The sequence below is a fragment of the Salmo trutta genome, chromosome 13 (assembly GCF_901001165.1).
Source record: "Salmo trutta chromosome 13, fSalTru1.1, whole genome shotgun sequence".
NCBI lineage: Eukaryota > Metazoa > Chordata > Actinopteri > Salmoniformes > Salmonidae > Salmo > Salmo trutta.
This window is the reverse complement of record NC_042969.1, coordinates 38204149-38227579: the sequence shown is the minus strand read 5'-3', so window position 1 is coordinate 38227579 and position 23431 is coordinate 38204149. Positions and strand designations below refer to the sequence as shown.

General features: G+C 42.7%; 1 protein-coding gene across 7 annotated transcripts; it reads right to left on the bottom strand.

Moving 5' to 3' along the window:
* Positions 1-8023: 8023 nt before the first annotated feature.
* LOC115205754 (dynactin subunit 4) lies at positions 8024-23344 on the bottom strand. Of its 7 annotated transcripts, none has more exons than XM_029772053.1 (15): positions 23146-23344; positions 22280-22350; positions 22091-22126; positions 20924-21102; positions 20462-20505; positions 19683-19790; positions 18144-18164; positions 17580-17653; positions 16782-16894; positions 13153-13262; positions 12948-13021; positions 12778-12832; positions 9855-9962; positions 8993-9090; positions 8024-8276 (listed from the first exon to the last, which is right to left on the bottom strand). In XM_029772053.1, the coding sequence occupies exons 1-15, from the start codon at positions 23278-23280 to the stop codon at positions 8060-8062; spliced, it is 1443 nt and encodes a 480-aa protein (XP_029627913.1). In that variant the 5' UTR covers positions 23281-23344; the 3' UTR covers positions 8024-8059. The 7 variants fall into 7 exon arrangements, with proteins under 7 accessions (XP_029627913.1, XP_029627916.1, XP_029627920.1 ...); XM_029772056.1 differs by lacking the exon at positions 23146-23344 and adding an exon at positions 22925-23112; XM_029772060.1 differs by lacking the exon at positions 23146-23344 and adding an exon at positions 22662-22887.
* Between the last annotated feature and the right edge of the window lie 87 nt (positions 23345-23431).

The window sequence follows — 23431 nt, the reverse complement described above, 5'->3', positions numbered from 1 at the left end:
TGTTTGGAGGAAAAAGGGAGAAAATTGCAAGCCGAAGAACACCATCCCAACTATAATTCACGGGGGTGGCAGCATCATGTTGTGGGGGTGCTTTGCTGCAGGAGGGACTGGTGCACTTCACAAAATAGATTGCATCATGAGGGTGGAAAATTACGTGGATATATTGAAGCAACATCTCAAGACATCAGTCAGGAAGTTAAAGCTTGGTCGCAAATGGGTCTTCCAAATGGACAATGACCCAAAGCATACTTCCAAAGTTGTGGCAAAATGGCTTAAGGACAACAAAGTCAAGGTATTGGAGTGGCAATCACAAAGCCCTGACCTCAGTCCTATAGAACATTTGTGGGCAGAACTGAAAAAGTGTGTGCGAGCAAGGAGGCCTACAAACCTGACTCAGTTACACCAGCTCTGTCATGAGGAATGGGCCAAAATTCACCCAATTTATTGTGGGAAGCTAGTGGAAGGCTACCCGAAACGTTTGACCCTAATTTATTGCCACCGGCACCTGTTAGTGTAACTGCTAAACTGCTTGCTAACTGTAATCTGTAGTGCATGATTGTATCAGGTTTATTAACGCATTAATTATGTTGACTTGATGTTACCTAATATGGTGACAGTGATGTAGGTTGTGTGTAGTGTTATGATATGAAGGTTTGGCTTGGAAAGGTTTTTTCGCCTGGTCACATACAGCAAATGTGTTGTGCACTGAAGTCCACAATGGAAGGGAAAAGGTAAGAGGAGGAGAGCACGTAGATGCGAGAAGGAATAATCCAACGATCAAATTCTCATTTGCAACTGACTAATGATTACACCCTAGATCAGCTAGATGCAGGCAAGAGTGTGCATGGCGGTAATGAATGTGTCACTGTCTGTCACCTTGATTACTCAAATTTCTCTCGATCTGTGCACCTACGTTGTAAACTTGAATTCATAGGCTAGGTTGTATCAACCTCATGATGGGTATTTAGGAACATTTCAGTATCATGTAGTAGCCTAAACCTATCAATGTTACATTGAACTGGGTGGATGGAATATGAATGACAAGTCATCCAATATGCTGTAACAGAAATAAGGCCATGTTTTATAAAACAATGTATCCTCATCCCTCATGGCCGCCACTAGTATGACATTTATTAATTTGTGGATGCCAATCGCCCATTTCACATGCTACATGTTTGCAAACAAATTAGCAAACGTACAATATGTTAAGAATTTGCTAAAAACGTACATGTTACGAATTCTAGCTAGGGGGTAACGTTAGCTAGCTTGCTAACATTAGCTAGGCTAGGGGTTAGGGTTAGGGGAAGGGTTAGCTAACATGCTAAATAGTTGCAAAGTAGCTTAAAAAGTAGTAAGTAGCTGAAAAGCTGCTAAAATGCTAAAGTTGTCCATGATGAGATTCAAACTCGCAACTTTTGGGTTGCTAGACGTTTGCGTTATACACCCACCCACGTCCCTGGATTTACATGTACTATGTTATGTTTAGTCTATGAGACCAGGCTGTTTGGCCTACAAAACTAATATGAACACTCCATGAAGGGGAGACTCTCATGAACACCACTGTCAGGGGATTCGTCTGAAGGTAAAAAAACACAAACGAATGGAAGTATGAAGGTAGTTTTGTGCCTTAAAAAACATGAGCTGGCGCACACCCAGAAAAATTTGTTTGTGTGGAGGTGCTGACTAACGGCAAATAATCTATAATCTATCAAAATAAAGAAAGTCGCACACTTCATGTATAATCTCCTAGCAATTAGGGCTAGGCCCATTTTTTCTCCACTTCCTGGCTGAATGATGTGCCCAAAGTAAACTGCCTGTAGTTCAGGCCCTGAAGCCAGGATATGCATATAAGTAGTTTCATTGGAAACAAAACACTTTGAAGTTTGTAGAAATGTAAAAAAAAACTGTAGGAGAATATAACACAATAGATATTGGTAGGAGAAAATCCAAAGAAAAACCTATCGGAAATAAAATAAATTTGAGAGACCATCCTCTTACAAATGCAAGAGAAAGGTCATATTGAAATTTAGCTCCATGGATGCAATTTCTATGGCTTCCACAGGGTGTCAGCAGTCCATGTTCAAGGTTTCAGGCTTGTAACTTCAAAAACGAATAAGAAATATCAGTTTTCGTAGAGGGACACAGTCTTGGAAATACGTGTTTCCATTACGCACCTGCTAAAATCGGTTTCCTATTTAACATACTTCTTTCCTAAATAAATATTATAGTTTGATTACATTTTATGGTATCTGAGGAGTAAATAGAAACGTATTTTGACTTGTTGAAACAAGGGGTAGATTTTTGGATTCCTTTCTCTGCAAGTTGAACGAGTGGATTACTCAAATTGATGGCGCCAACTAAACAGACTTTTTGGGATATAAAGAAAGATTTTATCTAACAAAACGACATTACATGTTATAGCTGGGACCCTTTGGATGACAAATCAGAGGAGGATTTTCAAAAAGTAAGTGAATATATAATCGTTATACGTGAATGTATGAAACCTGTGCCGGTGGAAAAATATTTTGATATGGGGCGCCATCCTCAAACAATCACAGGGCATGCTTTCGCTGTAACAGCTACTGTAAATCTGACAGTGCAGTTAGATTAACAAGAATTTAAGCTTACGTAAATGTTTAAAATCCCGCTAGCGGGACACCTAGCCCTATAAAATGGGTATTTAGCAACGCTTCGGCATCACTGTGCCTTCCTCAGTTTTGTGGCAACAAAAATAAAGGGTTAAATATGTGTAAAAAGAAAAAGAAACTTGGCAGTTTCTGAGCTCTAACCTCTTTATATGTATATAGATTTACCAAAATATAAGTCTGTCTGTGTGACTGACTGACTGACTGCACCCGGCCAGGACCTCTCCTGTCCACCATTATGTCATTCACAATGACTGCATCTCAAATGGCATCCTATTCCCTATATAGTGTACTACTTTCGACCAGGGCCCACAGGGTATAGGGTGCCATTTGGGACGTAACCCAACCCTCACTCCCATACCTCACCACCAGACTATGCTGCACAACACAGTAGAACAACAATAAGGAAAGGTAGACATAACACACCTGAAGGCAGTAAAACACACAGAACTAATCTAGATAGTATCTGTGGAAGAGCCTGGACATAGACAGGGAACTGATCTAGACAGGATCTGTGGAAGAGCCTGGACATAGACAGGGAAGACGACAAGTACCACTGTGACTGCTGTATTCAGTCATATCCCCCTCACAAATCAAATGTACAGCAGCATATACTGTGAGACACACCGAACACGGGTATGTTTTCTCCACTAATAGAAATCATTAGAGAGAGCCATGGTAGTGGCCCAAATGATACTCAATTAGTGCACTACGGAAGGAATAGGGTGGGATTTGGGTCGTAACCTAGCTGTCAGGTGGGCCACTAGATATCCCACAGGGCTCTGGTGATGGCCTGGATACATCACCTTACCTCTGGGGCCAACCAACCAGAGAGAGGAGGAGGAGGAGGAGAAGGAGGAGGGGGGGGGGGGGTTACACAAAATACCAGGGTACGTTTTTATACACAACCCCTTCAGGTTGAGAGGAGGGTCTGATTAATCACCATTGTTCTCTGCTCAGCGGACCATCACCATGCTAATTACAGGTAATATATGATGTCTGGATCAGATGGAAGGATACAGACAGTCCTCAGGGTCTCCTGTTCTGACTAGAACCTGGCCCAACCTGACAAACCTCTGGAATAAATCAACCTTTTTTTCTCTCTTTCTCTGTCATCCTTTCTTTCTCTGCCTCTTTCCCCCTCTATTTCCCCCTCTCTTTCCATTGTTGACTTTGTGGACCTTGCAGTGAAAAGGAACTCTGACCCACCCACCCACGCTTCCTCCCTCACCCTCAACTCCCTTCTCACCCTTACCCTCTACAACTGTGACATCAGATACAGCTCTGGCCAGTGCCTCAGAGAGGAGACGCCACTGGGGAGCCATTTTGGAGACCCCAGGGCTCAAGTGTCTGTTATTGTACTGCAGTATGGCTGTCTGGGGAGTCTAGATGCCCCTTAGTGGAAAGGTTGGAGAGGAAGGAGGGGAGATGGAGAGAAGGACAGAGGAGAAGAGTTGGAGAGGAAGGAGGGGAGATGGAGAGAAGGACAGAGGAGAAGAGTTGGAGAGGAAGGAGGGGAGATGGAGAGAAGGACATAGGAGAAGAGTTGGAGAGGAAGGAGGGGAGATGGAGAGAAGGACATAGGAGAAGAGTTGGAGAGGAAGGAGGGGAGAGGGAGAGGACAGAGGAGAAGAGTTGGAGAGGAAGGAGGGGAGATGGAGAGAAGGACAGAGGAGAAGAGTTGGAGAGGAAGGAGGGGAGATGGAGAGAAGGACAGAGGAGAAGAGTTGGAGAGGAAGGAGGGGAGATGGAGAGAAGGACAGAGGATAAGAGTTGGAGAGGAAGGAGGGGAGATGGAGAGAAGGACATAGGAGAAGAGTTGGAGAGGAAGGAGGGGAGATGGAGAGAAGGACATAGGAGAAGAGTTGGAGAGGGAGAGAGGTGTCAGGGATTGGCTTAGTAAAAAAGGGGGTGAGGGTAGGAATGATGTGGAAAATAACACGTAGAGGAATGTCTTAAGCTGTGGTTTTCAGCAGCACGTCAAGAGGATCTGTTGATAGGATACAGGCTCAGCCACAGGTGTGTCCCTATTGGCCCTGGTCAACAGTAGTGCACTGTAAAGGGAATAGGGTGCCATTTGGGTCACACACACACACAACATTCAGCTTCTTGTTTTGGGTTAGCAGTCATCTCTGGGGTTTTCTCATGTCTCTCAGTAGTCTAGTTGACATTCAGCTTCCTGTTTTGGGTTAGCAGTCATTTCTGGGGTGTTTTCTCATGTCGCTCTGTAGTCTAGTTGACATTCAGCTTCCTGTTTTGGGTTAGCAGTCATCTCTGGGGTTTTCTCATGTCTCTCTGTAGTCTAGACGCTGCCTGATGTGAGGTTGTTGACTGACGTTTTCCTGATGTTGACAGATCACTATTCCACACAGCCTTAAGTAGTTCTATAGTACAAGAACAGTAACAGTAGTAGTATAATATAGTAGTTTTACTACTGAGTCTTAAAAACGCAACTACCACACAGCTCAGCCACCCACATGTTAACCTGCCTGCCTTCCTGGCTCAGTCTGGCTCCATTTACCGAAATTAGTTTACAGAACATTTACCCTACCAGATGTGAGATCGTTAGGTCATTATTTACAGTAGGGATACAACGGCCTCTATCATCAGCAGCTCTCTCTCTCTGTGTGTGTGTGTGTGTTAGTTGGATGTTTTTCTTCTAGTGAAGCAACATCTCCTCCAAAGTGTCTTTTCCCCACAAAAACGTAAAGTGTGTTCCATTTACAAACAGCACCGACCTCAAATCCTTTTCGGTAATAATTCATATTTAATCTGTCCGTGAGGACTATTTTCTTCTAAGAAAACTTGTATCATAATATTTTCAGTTTATTTATAGAGAAGCAAGAGAGAATGGATACTTACATCATGGAGGATACCTATATTGGTCGGCAGGTAGCCTACTACATTTTAGTAATTTAGCAGACGCTTATCCAGAGCGACTTACAGTAGTGAATACATACATTTCATTTTCATTTCATGATTAATTTTTTTTAATAATAATTGTACTGGCCCCCCATGGGAATCAAACCCACAACCCTGGCGTTGTACACACCATGCTCTACCAACTGAGCCACAGGGAAGACTGTACACAAAAGAGGAGCAATAGAGACCCCCTCCCACACCAGTTAAAATGAGGTGAAAAGGAAACTGGAGTCCCACTTTAACCCTAGATAACTGTCCCTCTAATGTAGTTGTCAAAACAGTTGATATACCAGTCACACTGTTGACAGTGACTCGAGGCTGCCACCTACAGGATGTAGTTACACATATATATAAAAAAGCCCACAGCTCCACCTTGTGGTGGCATAGTCTACATGCACTAAAATGACAGCCAAATTTCTTGAAGAAAAACAATAAAATGTAAGAATCAAAAGGTAAAAACACAATAGAATGCTTCAGTTAAAGGCCATGGACTGCCGAAAAGTAATGATTTTAACTCAAATTGTAGAAATAAAAGTATCAAGTTTTTAAATTGTGAGCGAGAGTTGTGATCTTGGGTTTTTTGGTTGGTTGGTCCTCGTCTCTCGTTGGAGGTTGAGCCCTGGTGCCTTCGATACCTCTCCAATAACACATTAAACACAAGGTGTTTTTCTGACATTATTTTATTAGCCAGTACAGATTAACCGTGTTGTAAAGGCTCCGTCTAACAAACCCGAGGAATTCCTTCCAGACTTCACAGAGACAAATTAAAATGAGTGCCAGTGAACCACAATGCACAGCAACCAGCCACTGTTGGTCAGATCTTCAGTACAAACCATCCAATGAATATATATACACACACACTTTACATTTTATGAAAATGTACGATTGATCGATAGTGTTTTTAGGTAATGTATCTTACCTCAGACAGACACGTTTACAGATCTCACTACTTCAATACTGCTAATAGAACAACTGACTGACTTCAGTACTGAAGACAACAGCAAAATAACTCCTAACTCCTCAGTCTAACCCTACCTTCAACCCAGAGAAGAGTTACAGTAATGACAGTCTCATCCTACCTTCAACCCAGAGAGGAGTTACAGTAATGACAGTCTCATCCTACCTTCAACCCAGAGAGGAGTTACAGTAATGACAGTCTCATCCTACCTTCAACCCAGAGAGGAGTTACAGTAATGACAGTCTCATCCTACCTTCAACCCAGAGAGGAGTTACAGTAATGACAGTCTCATCCTACCTTCAACCCAGAGAAGAGTTACAGTAATGACAGTCTCACCCTACCTTCAACCCAGAGAGGAGTTACAGTAATGACAGTCTCATCCTATCTTCAACCCAGAGAGGAGTTACAGTAATGACAGTCTCATCCTACCTTCAACCCAGAGAGGAGTTACAGTAATGACAGTCTCACCCTACCTTCAACCCAGAGAAGAGTTACAGTAATGACAGTCTCACCCTACCTTCAACCCAGAGAAGAGTTACAGTAATGACAGTCTCACCCTACCTTCAACCCAGAGAGGAGTTACAGTAATGACAGTCTCACCCTACCTTCAACCCAGAGAAGAGTTACAGTAATGACAGTCTCACCCTACCTTCAACCCAGAGAAGAGTTACAGTAATGACAGTCTCACCCTACCTTCAACCCAGAGAAGAGTTACAGTAATGACATCACCTAAGAGACATTTATTAGTAGATAAGATGTAGCCTGGCATAGCATGCAGGTAAATATTCTTCATCCTTAGGAGAAGGAAGATAATGCCTAAGTTGAAGCGTGAAGCAGGAAAGGGTCTCTGGAACTGCTTGGTGGTACAGAGAAGTGTTGCTAGTCGAGTACGTGTGTGTGTGTGTGTGCACGAGATATGTGATCCAATGCATGTACGGTGTGTGTGTTTATCTGTTAGTGTGTTCACTCTCAACACTGCTCTACAATATATGACTATACCAAACATTAGGAACCTGAGGTGCACTCCCCACCCATCCCCTTTAGCCACCAGAACAGCCTTAATTCGTCAGGTCATGAACTCCAAAGTTGACTCTACTCCCACAGTTGTGTCAAGTCGGCTGGATGTTCATTGGGTGTCGGATCATTCTTGATACATACGGGAAACTGTTGGGCGTGAAAAACCCAGCAGCGTTGCAGTTCTTGACTCAAACCGGTGCGCCTGTCACCAACTACCATACCCTGTTCAAAGGCACTTAGAACTTTAGTCTTGCCCATTCACCCTCTGAATGACACAGATACACAATCCATGTCTCAACTGTCTCAAGACTTAAAAATCCTTCTTTAAACTGTCTCCTCCCCTTCATCTACACTGATTGAAGTGGATTTAACAAGTTACATTAACAAGGGATCATAACTTTCACCTGGATTCACCTGGTCAGTCTATGTCATGGAAAGGGCAGGTGTTCTTAATGTTTTGTATACTCAGTGTATATATGCATTTTGTGTTTCTGTTAACGTGTGTGTGTGTGTAACTTCACGCTACTAGCGGCCCCAGGCTGAGCTCTACGTGGTGTGTGAGCCATATTGCCTCGGTGGGGGCATCGTCCTCCTCGCTCGGCCTTATGGGAGCCGCCAAATTCCGGAAGTCGTGGCGAATCTTAAAGGACACCGTGACATCACCGTCCTCCTCGCGCTGAGGGACCACCTTGATGAAGAAACCAATCTTATTGGATTTCCTGAAGGCCACCACGCTGGAGGGGAGACGAGGGCAGAGAGGGAAGGTTAGGAGGTGAAGGAAGGTTAGGAGACGAGGGCCAGAGAGGGAAGGATAGGAGACGAGGGCCAGAGAGGGAAGGTTAGGAGACGAGGGCCAGAGAGGGAAGGTTAGGAGACGAGGGCCAGAGAGGGAAGGTTAGGAGACGAGGGCCAGAGAGGGAAGGTTAGGAGACGAGGGCCAGAGAGGGAAGGTTAGGAGACGAGGGCCAGAGAGGGAAGGTTAGGAGACGAGGGCCAGAGAGGGAAGGATAGGAGACGAGGGCCAGAGAGGGAAGGTTATATTCCCTATGACGTACACTTGTTTTAACCTAGAGCTGATGTCCTTTCTCCTCAGTTCTGACCATATCGTCACTTATAACGGTGTGTGTACCAGTGTGTGTGTGTGTGTGTGTGTGTGTGTGTGTGTGTACCAGTGTGTGTGTGTGTACCAGTGTGTGTGTGTGTACCAGTGTGTGTGTGTGTAGTGTGTGTTGTGTGTGTGTGTGTGTACCAGTGTGTGTGTGTGTGTGTGTGTGTGTGTACCAGTGTGTGTGTGTGTGTACCAGTGTGTGTGTGTGTACCAGTGTGTGTGTGTGTGTACCAGTGTGTGTGTGTGTGTGTACCAGTGTGTACCAGTGTGTACCAGTGTGTGTGTGTGTACCAGTGTGTGTGTGTGTACCAGTGTGTGTGTGTGTACCAGTGTGTGTCTTACTCTGGGTCGTCCTGGAAGTCCTGAGGCTCAGCCAACTCGTCGTATTCTGCTGCAGCATCCTTCCCTGCCAGGACCAACTCCTTGGTTGGAACCATCACCTATAAAACATCATAAACAACAGAGGTCAGGGGTGAGAGGTCAGCAGTAGGGTTACAAAAGAAGGGTATATTCCCGGAAACTTCTTAAATGTACCAGTAAACTACCAGAACGTTGGTATCGTTCAAGGATTTTCTGTCATCTATAACAAGACATCAAGTGGCACTTTTGGGTAGCTGTCTGGCCCTCCGTGTGGCCTTACCACAATATAATTAAATAAGATGATTTTAAAAATAGGGAAAAAAAACAATGACAAAGTTGTCAAACATTTAAATATAAAACATCTACTTAGTGAATAACGTCGGTGTTTAATATGAGGGGTTCAGCAGGAAATATCATTTTTGGGGGTTTGTTTACTATGATCATTTGCATTTGTTGTTAAATGTTTTATGGCCAAATTGGTCACAGTTGTGAAAAAAAGTCAATAGTCGGAAGAGTGGCTGAGAGAAAATAATGTAATTGTTGATTAAATGTTTTTTCATTAATTACACTATTTTTCTCTTGAATCATATGGTCATTCTACTAGAAACGTGTGGACACACATGAAAAAGTAACACACACACACACACACACACACACACACACACACACACACACACACACACACACACACACACACACACACACAAATACATTATTTATTCAAGTATAAATTACCAAAATTGCGTGAGAAAATCTATGGCAATCAGTTAATTACAAAAATGACTGAAGATTTCCGGTATCTTTGGTAAATTACCGGTAGCTTTGCAACCCGAGTCAGTATTACCTTAGCAGTGCTGTTGATGTCCTCTGGGTCTCCCTCCTCACAGCCCACCAGGGTGACGTGGGTAATGTTCTCCACTGGGTTGGTCAGGGTGAGCAGCACCTGGCTCTCCTACAGACAACACGATACCACTCATACTGTAAATCATTCTGCTCTCCTACAGACACGATACCACTCATACTGTAAATCATTCTGCTCTCCTACAGACATGATACCACTCATACTGTAAATCATTCTGCTCTCCTACAGACATGATACCACTCATACTGTAAATCATTCTGCTCCCCTACAGACATGATACCACTCATACTGTAAATCATTCTGCTCTCCTACAGACACGATACCACTCATACTGTAAATCATTCTGCTCCCCTACAGACACGATACCACTCATACTGTAAATCATTCTGCTCTCCTACAGACACGATACCACTCATACTGTAAATCATTCTGCTCTCCTACAGACACGATACCACTCATACTGTAAATCATTCTGCTCCCCTACAGACATGATACCACTCATACTGTAAATCATTCTGCTCTCCTACAGACACGATACCACTCATACTGTAAATCATTCTGCTCTCCTACAGACACGATACCACTCATACTGTAAATCATTCTGCTCCCCTACAGACATGATACCACTCATACTGTAAATCATTCTGCTCCCCTACAGACATGATACCACTCATACTGTAAATCATTCTGCTCCCCTACAGACATGATACCACTCATACTGTAAATCATTCTGCTCTCCTACAGACACGATACCACTCATACTGTAAATCATTCTGCTCCCCTACAGACATGATACCACTCATACTGTAAATCATTCTGCTCCCCTACAGACATGATACCACTCATACTGTAAATCATTCTGCTCCCCTACAGACATGATACCACTCATACTGTAAGTCATTCTGCTCCCCTACAGACATGATACCACTCATACTGTAAATCATTCTGCTCCCCTACAGACATGATACCACTCATACTGTAAATCATTCTGCTCCCCTACAGACAACATGATACCACTCATACTGTAAATCATTCTGCTCCCCTACAGACATGATACCACTCATACTGTAAATCATTCTGCTCCCCTACAGACATGATACCACTCATACTGTAAATCATTCTGCTCCCCTACAGACATGATACCACTCATACTGTAAATCATTCTGCTCCCCTACAGACATGATACCACTCATACTGTAAATCATTCTGCTCCCCTACAGACATGATACCACTCATACTGTAAATCATTCTGCTCCCCTACAGACATGATACCACTCATACTGTAAATCATTCTGCTCCCCTACAGACACGATACCACTCATACTGTAAATCATTCTGCTCCCCTACAGACACGATACCACTCATACTGTAAATCATTCTGCTCCCCTACAGACAACATGATACCACTCATACTGTAAATCATTCTGCTCCCCTACAGACAACATGATACCACTCATACTGTAAATCATTCTGCTCCCCTACAGACATGATACCACTCATACTGTAAATCATTCTGCTCCCCTACAGACATGATACCACTCATACTGTAAATCATTCTGCTCCCCTACAGACATGATACCACTCATACTGTAAATCATTCTGCTCCCCTACAGACAACATGATACCACTCATACTGTAAATCATTCTGCTCCCCTACAGACAACATGATACCACTCATACTGTAAATCATTCTGCTCCCCTACAGACAACATGATACCACTCATACTGTAAATCATTCTGCTCCCCTACAGACAACATGATACCACTCATACTGTAAATCATTCTGCTCCCCTACAGACATGATACCACTCATACTGTAAATCATTCTGCTACCCTACAGACATGATACCACTCATACTGTAAATCATTCTGCTCTCCTACAGACACGATACCACTCATACTGTAAATCATTCTGCTCCCCTACAGACATGATACCACTCATACTGTAAATCATTCTGCTCCCCTACAGACATGATACCACTCATACTGTAAATCATTCTGCTCTCCTACAGACACGATACCACTCATACTGTAAATCATTCTGCTCCCCTACAGACATGATACCACTCATACTGTAAATCATTCTGCTCCCCTACAGACATGATACCACTCATACTGTAAATCATTCTGCTCCCCTACAGACATGATACCACTCATACTGTAAATCATTCTGCTCCCCTACAGACATGATACCACTCATACTGTAAATCATTCTGCTCCCCTACAGACAACACGATACCACTCATACTGTAAATCATTCTGCTCCCCTACAGACAACATGATACCACTCATACTGTAAATCATTCTGCTCCCCTACAGACATGATACCACTCATACTGTAAATCATTCTGCTCCCCTACAGACATGATACCACTCATACTGTAAATCATTCTGCTACCCTACAGACATGATACCACTCATACTGTAAATCATTCTGCTCTCCTACAGACACGATACCACTCATACTGTAAATCATTCTGCTCCCCTACAGACATGATACCACTCATACTGTAAATCATTCTGCTCCCCTACAGACATGATACCACTCATACTGTAAATCATTCTGCTCTCCTACAGACACGATACCACTCATACTGTAAATCATTCTGCTCCCCTACAGACATGATACCACTCATACTGTAAATCATTCTGCTCCCCTACAGACATGATACCACTCATACTGTAAATCATTCTGCTCCCCTACAGACATGATACCACTCATACTGTAAATCATTCTGCTCCCCTACAGACATGATACCACTCATACTGTAAATCATTCTGCTCCCCTACAGACATGATACCACTCATACTGTAAATCATTCTGCTACCCTACAGACAAAATGTGACACAGGATGTCTTCAAACATGTTTTGGGGCCTGTTCCAATACTTGAATAATTGACTTGCCTTCTGGAAGCGCAGGTTTGGAATGGACATTATTCTGACTTCAGGGAGGTAACTCCTTTAGGATTGAAAATAACATCACTTTACTGAGAAATAATACATCAACACCAATAATCAGAGTAGAATACAGGGTGAATGGGTTCAGTACGGAGGAGACGCTAAGCAATGCTTACACAGCCACCAGCTGGATTTTGAACTTTATTGAGGTTGGGTTGAATTCTGGCTTGCTCAGATTGTGCTCACATTTCTAGGAAGAAAAGCAACATTTTCATCATGAGAAATCAAGAGAAATAGGCAGCAAACAACAACAGTAAAATAGTAGTAAAACGCCCTTCCTGAGAAGGGTAGTGTGGTGTAAAGTACTGTGTCATGACCGACCCTGCATCGCAGAGAGCGCTTGATCAGCAGGTGTTTGTGTTTGGGGTAGAGCTGAGAGGCTCCGGCAGGCTGGAAGTCAGGCTGGAGCAGCCGCTGACGCAAGGTGGTCACTGTAATACATAACACACACCAGGGAGTTAACACAACACGGTCAACTAGACAACCCAGGGAGTTGAGTTAACAACCCAGGGAGTTGAGTTAACAACCCAGGGAGTTGAGTTAACAACCCAGGGAGTTGAGTTAACAACCCAGGGAGTTGAGTTAACAACCCAGGGAGTTGAGTTAACAACCCAGGGAGTTAACTAGACAACCCAGGGAGTTGAGTTAACAACCCAGGGAGTTAACTAGACAACCCAGGGAGTTGAGTTAACAACCCAGGGAGTTAACTAGACAACCCAGGGAGTTAACTAGACAACCCAGGGAGTTAACTAGACAACCCAGGGAGTTAACTAGACAACCCAGGGAGTTAACTAGACAACCCGGGGCTTCACAACTCAGGGAGTTAACTAGACAACACGGTCAACTAGACAACATGGGAGTTCACAACCCAGGGAGTTAACTAGACAACACGGGGGTTCACAACTAGAGGTTGACCGATTAATCGTAATGGCCAATTATTTCGATTTCAAGTTTTCCTAACAATCGGAAATCGGTATTTTTAGACGCCGATTTTTTTTTTTTTACACCTTTATTTAACTAGGCAATTCAGTTAAGAACACATTCTTATTTACAATGACGGCCTAGGAACAGTGGGTTAACTGCCTTGTTCAGGGGCAGAACGACAGATTTTTACCTTGTCAGCTCGGGGATTCAGCCCTACGTGGCAGTGTGGAAATGATCTCAAATGCAGAAATTGATGAAAATTATGAGCCTGCCTGTTACGCGAATGCAGTAAGAAGCCAAGGTAAGTTGCTAGCTAGCATTAAACTTATCTTACAAAAAACAATCAATCAATCATAATCACTAGTTAAACTAGTAATATCAACCACCATGTGTGGTTATCTAGCCTGTCCTGCGTTGCATATAATCGCTTAGGTACACGTTGCTCCAACCATAAACATCAATGCCTTTCTTAAAATCAATACACAAGTATATATTTTTAAACCTGCAAATTTAGTTAATATTGCCTGCTAACATGAATTTCTTTTAACTAGGGAAAATGTGTCACTTCTCTTGCAAACAGAATCAGGGTATATACAGCAGTTTGGGCCGCCTGGCTCGTTGCGAACTGTGAAGACTATTTCTTCCTAACAAAGACAGCCGACTTCGCCAAACGGGGGATGATTTAACAAAAGCCCATTTGCGAAAAAAAAAGCACAATCGATGCACGACTGTACCTAACCATAAATATCAATGCCTTTCTTAAAATCAATATACAAGTATATATTTTTAAACCTGCATATTTAGCTAAAAGAAATCCAGGTTAGCAGGCAATATTAACCAGGTGAAATTGTGTCACTTCTCTTGCGTTCATTGCACGCAGAGTCATGATATATGCAACAGTTTGGGCCGCCTGGCTCGTTGCGAACTAATTTGCCAGAATTTTACGTAATTATGACATAACATTGAAGGTTGTGTAATGTAAAAGGAATATTTAGACTTATGGACGCCACCCGTTAGATAAATTACGGGACGGTTCCGTATTTCACTGAAAGGAAAAACGTTTTGTTTTCGAGATTATAGTTTCCGGATTCGACCATATTAATGACCTAAGGCTCGTATTTCTGTGTTATTATATTATAATTAAGTCTATGATTTGATAGAGCAGTCTGACTGAGCGATGGTAGGCACCAGCAGGCTGGTAAGCATTCATTCAAACAGCACTTCGGCGCATTTTGCCAGCAGCCCTTCGCTGTGCTTTAAGCATTGCGCTGTTTATGACTTCAAGCCTATCAACTCCCAAGATTAGGCTGGTGTAACCCATGCGAAATGGCTAGCTAGTTAGCAGGTGCGCGCTAATAGCGTTTCAAACGTCACTCGCTCTGAGACTTGGAGTAGTTGTTCCCCTTGCTCTGCATGGGTAACGCTGCTTCGAGGGTGGCTGTTGTCGATGTGTTCCTGGTTCGAGCCCAGGTAGGAGCGAGGAGAGGGACGGAAGCTATACTGTTACACTGGCAATACTAAAGTGCCTATAAGAACATCCAATAGTCAAAGGCATATGAAATACAAATCGTATAGAGATAAATAGTCCTATAATTCCTATAATAACTACAACCTAAAACATCTTACCTGGGAATATTGAAGACTCATGTTAAAAGGAACCACCAGCTTTCATATGTTCCCATGTTCTGAGCAAGGAACGTTAGCTTTCTTACATGGCACATGTTGCACTTTTACTTTCTTCTCCAACACTTTGTTTTTGCATTATTTAAACCAAATTGAACATGTTTCATTATTTATTTGAGGCTAAATTGATTTTATTGATGTATTATATTAAGTTAAAATAAGTGTTCATTCAGTATTGTTGTAATTGTCATTATTACAAATAAATAAATAAAAATCACCCGATTAAATCGGTTGGTCCTCAAATAATCGGTATCGGCATTGAAAAATCATAATCGGTCGACCTCTATTCACAACGCAGGGAGTTAACACAACATGGTCAACTAGACAACAGAGGGAGTTAACACAACACAGCAGATTGCAAAACAACCAAAGTTTACCATATCCCTGATATAACTGTAGACTTCAATATTAGAACATAACTCTAAGTAAAAGTTGTGTATAAAGCTAATAATTAGTTGCTACATCCATGTTGGACTTATAAATTAATGAGATAAACCCATTTATATTTTTCATGAATCAATGGGTCTCTCACTCATTTGTAAGTTAAGTGATTCATGAAAAATAACTTATAAATGAATGAGATATATTTTTGAGTTATATTTTTCATGAATCACTTAAATGAATGTGATTATACCCATTGATTCATGAGGAATATAACTTGTAAATGCCTCATGAGCTTCGTTCATCAGTCTATACCAATCACAAACTAAAATAGAACCTTGTTTTACTCCAATGTAAATGTAAACACTGAACAGCCTCATAACATGGTTAAAACTACAATGTTGATATCATGGATGGTCAGTTATTTCATCCATAGCTCTGTTCATTAATTTGAGAGTTGTTATATTTCTCCAGCCCCTTCTCTTAGCTTTTTAGTAAAACAGTGGTGGGGAGTATGGTTTGTTATCGTTTCAATTAAGGATTCTAGCTTTAAAAAGTAGTGGTCATTGTTTCCCTCAGGTAGGTTAATGGGTCTGGTGTAGGGTTAGTGTAGTGTTCCAGGTCAGGGGATAGTGTAGTGTTCCAGGTCAGGGGTTAGTGTAGTGTTCCAGGTCAGGGGATAGTGTAGTGTTCCAGGTCAGGGGATAGTGTAGTGTTCCAGGTCAGGGGTTAGTGTAGTGTTCCAGGTCAGGGGTTAGTGTAGTGTTCCAGGTCAGGGGTTAGTGTAGTGTTCCAGGTCAGGGGATAGTGTAGTGTTCCAGGTCAGGGGTTAGTGTAGTGTTCCAGGTCAGGGGTTAGTGTAGTGTTCCAGGTCAGGGGTTAGTGTAGTGTTCCAGGTCAGGGGTTAGTGTAGTGTTCCAGGTCAGGTGTTAGTGTTTGGCTTAGGGGTGGATAGATCTTACCCTCAGGTAGGTTGATTGGTCTGGTGTAGTAGTCTTCAGGCAGTGGTTCCACCTCATCTAAGGCCTGGGCTGGCTCTATGTTAATCTCCTTTTGGTCTTCACCTTCCTTCAGACTGGAATAGCAAAAAGGGACAGACACAGTTGAGGGCCATTATAGGAGACAGGGACAGACACAGTTGAGGGCCATTATAGGAGACGGGGACAGACACAGTTGAGGGCCATTATAGGAGACGGGGACAGACACAGTTGAGGGCCATTATAGGAGACGGGGACAGACACAGTTGAGGGCCATTATAGAAGACGGGGACAGACACAGTTGAGGGCCATTATAGAAGACGGGGACAGACACAGTTGAGGGCCATTATTGGAGACGGGGACAGACACAGTTGAGGGCCATTATTGGAGACGGGGACAGACACAGTTGAGGGCCATTATAAGAGACGGGGACAGACACAGTTGAGGGCCATTATAAGAGACGGGGACAGACACAGTTGAGGGCCATTATAGGAGACAGGGACAGCTGTATTTATTAACTCTAACACAAGGCAGTGGCACGCCATTCCCTAATTAGTGCACAACTTTTGACCAAATAGCCTACACAAAGTAATGCACTACAATGGGCAATGGGTGCCATTTGGGACTCAGTCCTTGTATAGGCTATTTGTGATGTGCTAACATCAACATGATTTGTCATGTAAAATGTACAATAAAAAAAATGGTACAGTATAGTATTATCTGAGGATGTGATACTCATACTTTATGAACAGTAACGTTTTTGTATATTCATGTAATACTCACGAAAGACCAGCCAAACTGGTGATAGGAGCTCCAGGCCTCTGTCTCTGTAGTCTGGTACCCAGACCATACTTCTCCTTTACAGAGCAACACAACCACAAATGTCAACTAACTCACAGACAAGACACACCACCATGTGGTAGACTTAAGGGAGAGGAAACACTGGCATTTCTATTGATGACTGATAAATGTTTATGTTTTTTCCTTTAGTTGGGAAAAGAGAGGCAATTTTTCCTAATAAGACACTTTCAAAAAATCCAATTAGGAAAACATTAACATAAATGGCAAAAAATAGAATTGGGATCGAAACCAAAGACATAAACCAAATCTAGGGATATTTAATACTCTCTACTATACAACAGGCTAAAACAGCATAGAATGCATCCTATTGCTTCTCTTCCCCCCCAGTCAACATAAAGGATCCTATTGTGCTCCTGGTAATATCTTTCTCCTGAGGGGACACTCATGTGATCAGGGAGGTCACTCAGTTACAGATTAGATACGGAGAACTGATGAAGGGGGGGGAACAGTGTTTGGACTATTAAAGTTGTGAAAAATACAACTCACCACCACATGAATAGTGTGTTGCTGGGGGAGGGAGGGGTTAGAAACCAACATATCAGCGTGCAGAAGCAAAGAAAAAGAAGAATGTATCAAGTAAAACCAAAGCAGTTAAAGCAAACAGCTAGAAGCTAGCTTATAGTGACTCTTCAGCTGCAGTATCTACTATATAGCTAGCTAGCACACTGCTAGCAGCTAGCTTATAGTGACTCTTCAGCTGCAGTAGCTACTATATAGCTAGCTAGAACACAGCTAGCTTATAGTGACTCTTCAGCTGCAGTAACTACTATATAGCTAGCTAGCACACAGCTAGCAGCTAGCTTATAGTGACTCTTCAGCTGCAGTAACTACTATATAGCTAGCTAGCACACTGCTAGCAGCTAGCTTATAGTGACTCTTCAGCTGCAGTAGCTACTATATAGCTAGCTAGAACACAGCTAGCTTATAGTGACTCTTCAGCTGCAGTAACTACTATATAGCTAGCTAGCACACAGCTAGCAGCTAGCTTATAGTGACTCTTCAGCTGCAGTAACTACTATATAGCTAGCTAGCACACTGCTAGCAGCTAGCTTATAGTGACTCTTCAGCTGCAGTAGCTACTATATAGCTAGCTAGAACACAGCTAGCTTATAGTGACTCTTCAGCTGCAGTAGCTACTATATAGCTAGCTAGCACACTGCTAGCAGCTAGCTTATAGTGACTCTTCAGCTGCAGTAGCTACTATATAGCTAGCTAGAACACAGCTAGCTTATAGTGACTCTTCAGCTGCAGTAACTACTATATAGCTAGCTAGCACACAGCTAGCAGCTAGCTTATAGTGACTCTTCAGCTGCAGTAACTACTATATAGCTAGCTAGCACACTGCTAGCAGCTAGCTTATAGTGACTCTTCAGCTGCAGTATCTACTATATAGCTAGCTAGAACACAGCTAGCTTATAGTGACTCTTCAGCTGCAGTAACTACTATATAGCTAGCTAGCACACAGCTAGCAGCTAGCTTATAGTGACTCTTCAGCTGCAGTAACTACTATATAGCTAGCTAGCACACTGCTAGCAGCTAGCTTATAGTGACTCTTCAGCTGCAGTAACTACTATATAGCTAGCTAGCACACAGCTAGCAGCTAGCTTAGTGACTATTCAGCTGCAGTTGCTACTATATAGCTAGCTAGCTTATAGTGACTCTTCACCAATCACAGGGTCTGAAATCAATGTTCCAGTATGCCCCAGGTTCTAATCTAAACCAATCCTTCTGTCTATACACATTAACTAGACATGCATGTCAATCAATGTCAACATACTGTAACAAAATATTACAGTACAAATGTAAAAATGTACGCTATTCAGAAATAGCTGCCTTGTTAATTTCAGCAGGGTTAATAACACAGCAATAACCATCACAAACAAATAAATATGAAAAGCACGACTTGTGTCATTATAAAAGGTGGGAGCCGGGCTTATTGAGAGAGGTTACCGTGTTCCAGAGAGAAGTGCAAAGGCTTAGCATGTTATCTGCCGGAGTGTGTGTGTGAAAGATGTGTGTTTGTACCGAGAAGGCCAGTGGCATGTAGTGTCGTCTCCTGGACAACTTCTTCCGGTCCCTCTCCAGTTTCTCTCTCTGGGCCAGCTGCTGGTAATACTCTATCAGTTTATTGATCTGGAGGAAGAATACCCAACAATACCATGAGTATCTGGAGGAAGAATACCCAACAATACCATGAGTATCTGGAGGAAGAATACCCAACAATACCATGAGTATCTGGAGAAAGAATACCCAACAATACCATGAGTATTTTGGAGGAAGATTGCACATAACATGAGTCAGAATGTCATAGACTAGTGCTACTATTCTTATAGAAGGGGAAAGCATCGGCCTACACAGAGAGCCATGTATACAGCATATTCCTCTCACATCAAGAAAATAGAAAGCATAACATTTCAACTTTAGAAAGTCTGACTGCACGAGTCTGACTGCCAACTAATATTCTGCAGTGCTATTATACTTACAGAAAGGTGGAAATTATAGTCCAGAGAACCATGTATACAAGATGTATCATCAGCATACCATGTATATTACCAGCAGGAAAATAAATAGCAGAAAGCACAGTCATAAAGCCAACATTTAGACCTGGAGCCTGTATCAGGAGTGTGCTGTTTGTGGTTGATCATACAGTGCTTTTTTTGTAATACAGAATCAATTACAACAGACAACTTCCCTGTGTCATAGCATTCTACAGCCTAGGGGTTGTCTAGCTCAACCGAAGCTTTCCCCATGTGAGCAACACTTGAGAGAGAGAAAATAGATCAGACCAAAGGAAGGCAACATACCCGTTGAGTATGAGGGTTGTCCGGCTCTTGCCATCCTCCACTGGCTGAAGTGAAGACACACACAAAAAAATAAAAGTGAAATAGTACTCCAGAAAACACCCAACAAGTCAATCACACAACAGACATGTAAGGCTACTAGTCATGTACTTGATAAGGGACACATCTCTATTCAGAGTAACAAATCCAAACAAAGCTCCATACATCAGATATGAATTAGTTTAGCATTTGAACCATTCTAACATGGCCTATTGTCAGTCCCACATCTCCCCCTCATCACCAGTGCAGGGGGCACTTCATTCAATAGTTTTGTAACTATGATCACTAGCAAGGTTTGCGATTGATTTGGTTGAAGCTACTTCTCACTCACCCAGCAACGGCTAGCCATGCCTAACACTGGCGCAAATAGTCAATAGCCCAATACCTCCCTTTCATCATCAACAGTAAGGTAGGCCTGTCACTCACCCACAGACTTGTCAGCCATGCCCACATCTCTGGATGTCCAGCGACAGAAGCCACAGGCCAGGTAGTAGGCCTTCTTCATGGCCGTCTTGCTGGGGTCGTCAGGAAGAGGGGCTGGGATGTTGGTTGCCCGGGTGGACAGGGTGTGCATGCAGCATGGGCAGTCGAAGCAGTTGGCACATCTGGGGCACGCAGAAGAAGAAGGTATAGCTAGTTATAAACACTACCTTTGTTCTTCAACCGGAGTAAACAATTGCAGTACTCAAACCCAATGCTAGCTTTTATGGCTTTCCATTTTCTTTTCAAACCTTTATTTAACTAAGCAAATCAGTTAAGAACAAATTCTTATTTACAATGACGGCCTACCGGAGAACACTGCCTTGTTCAGGGACAGAACGACAGACTTTTACCTTGTCAGCTCGGGGATTCGATCCAGCAACCTTTCGGTTACTGGCCCAACGCTCTAACCACTAGGCTACCTGCTGCCCCTACACTCTAACCACTAGGCTACCTGCCGCCCCTACACTCTAACCACTAGGCTACCTGCCGCCCCTACACTCTAACCACTAGGCTACCTGCCGCCCCTACACTCTAACCACTAGGCTACCTGCCGCCCCAGGTCACCCTGACCTCACGTAAACTAGGCTATACCTAACTTTAATGTAACGTTCAACCCCATCGAATTACATATAGAATAGTGATGGAGGAAAAATCTATAGTTACATATCGGGATATTAATTGACGATATATCATATAGTTTTGACAATATTGCAGTATACTTTTTGGGCTAATTGGCTGTACCTGCACCAAAACTGCAGTATTTTTTCTTCATATCTTGCTCTCCATCCTCTTTTTAAATAGGGAGCCAATTTGTTTTTAACGTTTTCATTTCCACGACTGATCAAAACTATTTTTCTCCTGGCTCTCTATGTCCCTCTGCAGCAGACATATGGTCAGCAATATGTTAGGAACATCGAACCGCAATAAAATCACAGTATTGAATAACAATACATATGGAATTGTGAGAGTTGTAAGAATCGCAATACATATCGTGTCGGCACCTAAGTATTGTGTTAATATCGTATTGTGAGGTCCCTGGCAATTCCCATCCCTAATATAGAATATAAACATTAATTATAGATAACCCTAAGCTTAACCTCTATGCCTAACCTGAAGTTTTCGTTCAGCTGGTTGAATATCCTCTTCCTAGAACAAAACAGAGAGCTGGGAAATGTAGGCTGGATGCAGTGAGAAGTCATGCAGTCACCATTGTCAATGGCTACACAGTAAAGAATAGGTCTATGCCATAGACCGTATATAACAGGTCTAGACTGATGCTCAGTTGCAAATGTTTCTCACCTGTTCTTCTTCAGCTTTGCCTCCGCTGAAGGCATATTCTCCAGGCAGCTTGGACAGTAATGGGAGTCCACCTAGAAACCAAACAGAGGCAGCATTCAACAATCTGTTTGTGGAAATACATGCATGTGCATAGCTATCCCTCGTAGCTAGCTAGTAGTTATAACGGCAGAAAGTAATTATTGTTTCAGAATATACCAGTATCTGTGCGTTTGACAGCTAACAGATACTGGTCCAGCTTCAGTAATAAAAGTGTGAGTTTCTGTGGGCAAGGGTCACTGTCCGTTGTGTGGCTGTGTAAATTAAGAATCAAAGCTCTCTGACGTGGCACGTATCAAAATAGATAACTAGATAGCTACAAACAAAGAAATGGTTAGTTAGATACCTAAATAAGACATGTGGTCACTGCCTGGGTGTGGTGATGAATAGCGTACGTTAGCCAGCTAACAGTAGACTAGCTAACTAGGAGGTTTTTCAAACAGTTGTTAGGTTTTAGTTGTATTTCCAGTGGGAATTTGTGTCACTGTTAATTGGAGAAAAGATGCCCATAGTGAACACCGACCAAATAAACACTATATGATTATGTTGTTTGGTTAGCTGTCTCGCTTGCTTGCTAACCTTTAGCTTAGGTAGTTAGATAAAACGTACACAATTATGAAAGTAGGACGGAAGTAAAAACGGCAACGGCCAATCAGACGACAGGGTTGTTGAATAAATGTTGATTGACGTGCGGTATGACAAATACATATTTTGTTATTGTACAGGGGCTGGACCTGGGTTAACCAAACGCTCTAAAACCGCTAACGCTACGAAGCTAGCTAGATTTAACACTACGATAGCAATAACTAGCCACGGTAGTGTTGACATACCTCGTGAGACACACATTCTAAAGAACGCAATTCACTGCAATACCGGCAAAAATAAAGTGTAGACAACGGCGATCGGATTTTTTTCTCTCCGTGAACAAGATAGAGAACCCTGTCAGGCTGCAAAAGGGACGCCATCTTTTTGACTGAATCCTCTGGCGTCACCGTTACCTACTGTTGTCGTTTGCTCGACGTCGCCCCCAGGTGGTGGGTTATGATATTGGACATTTTCGGTGAGGTGAAGTTTTATTTTCTACCAACAGGGGGCGGGGACAGCTTTATCTCCATG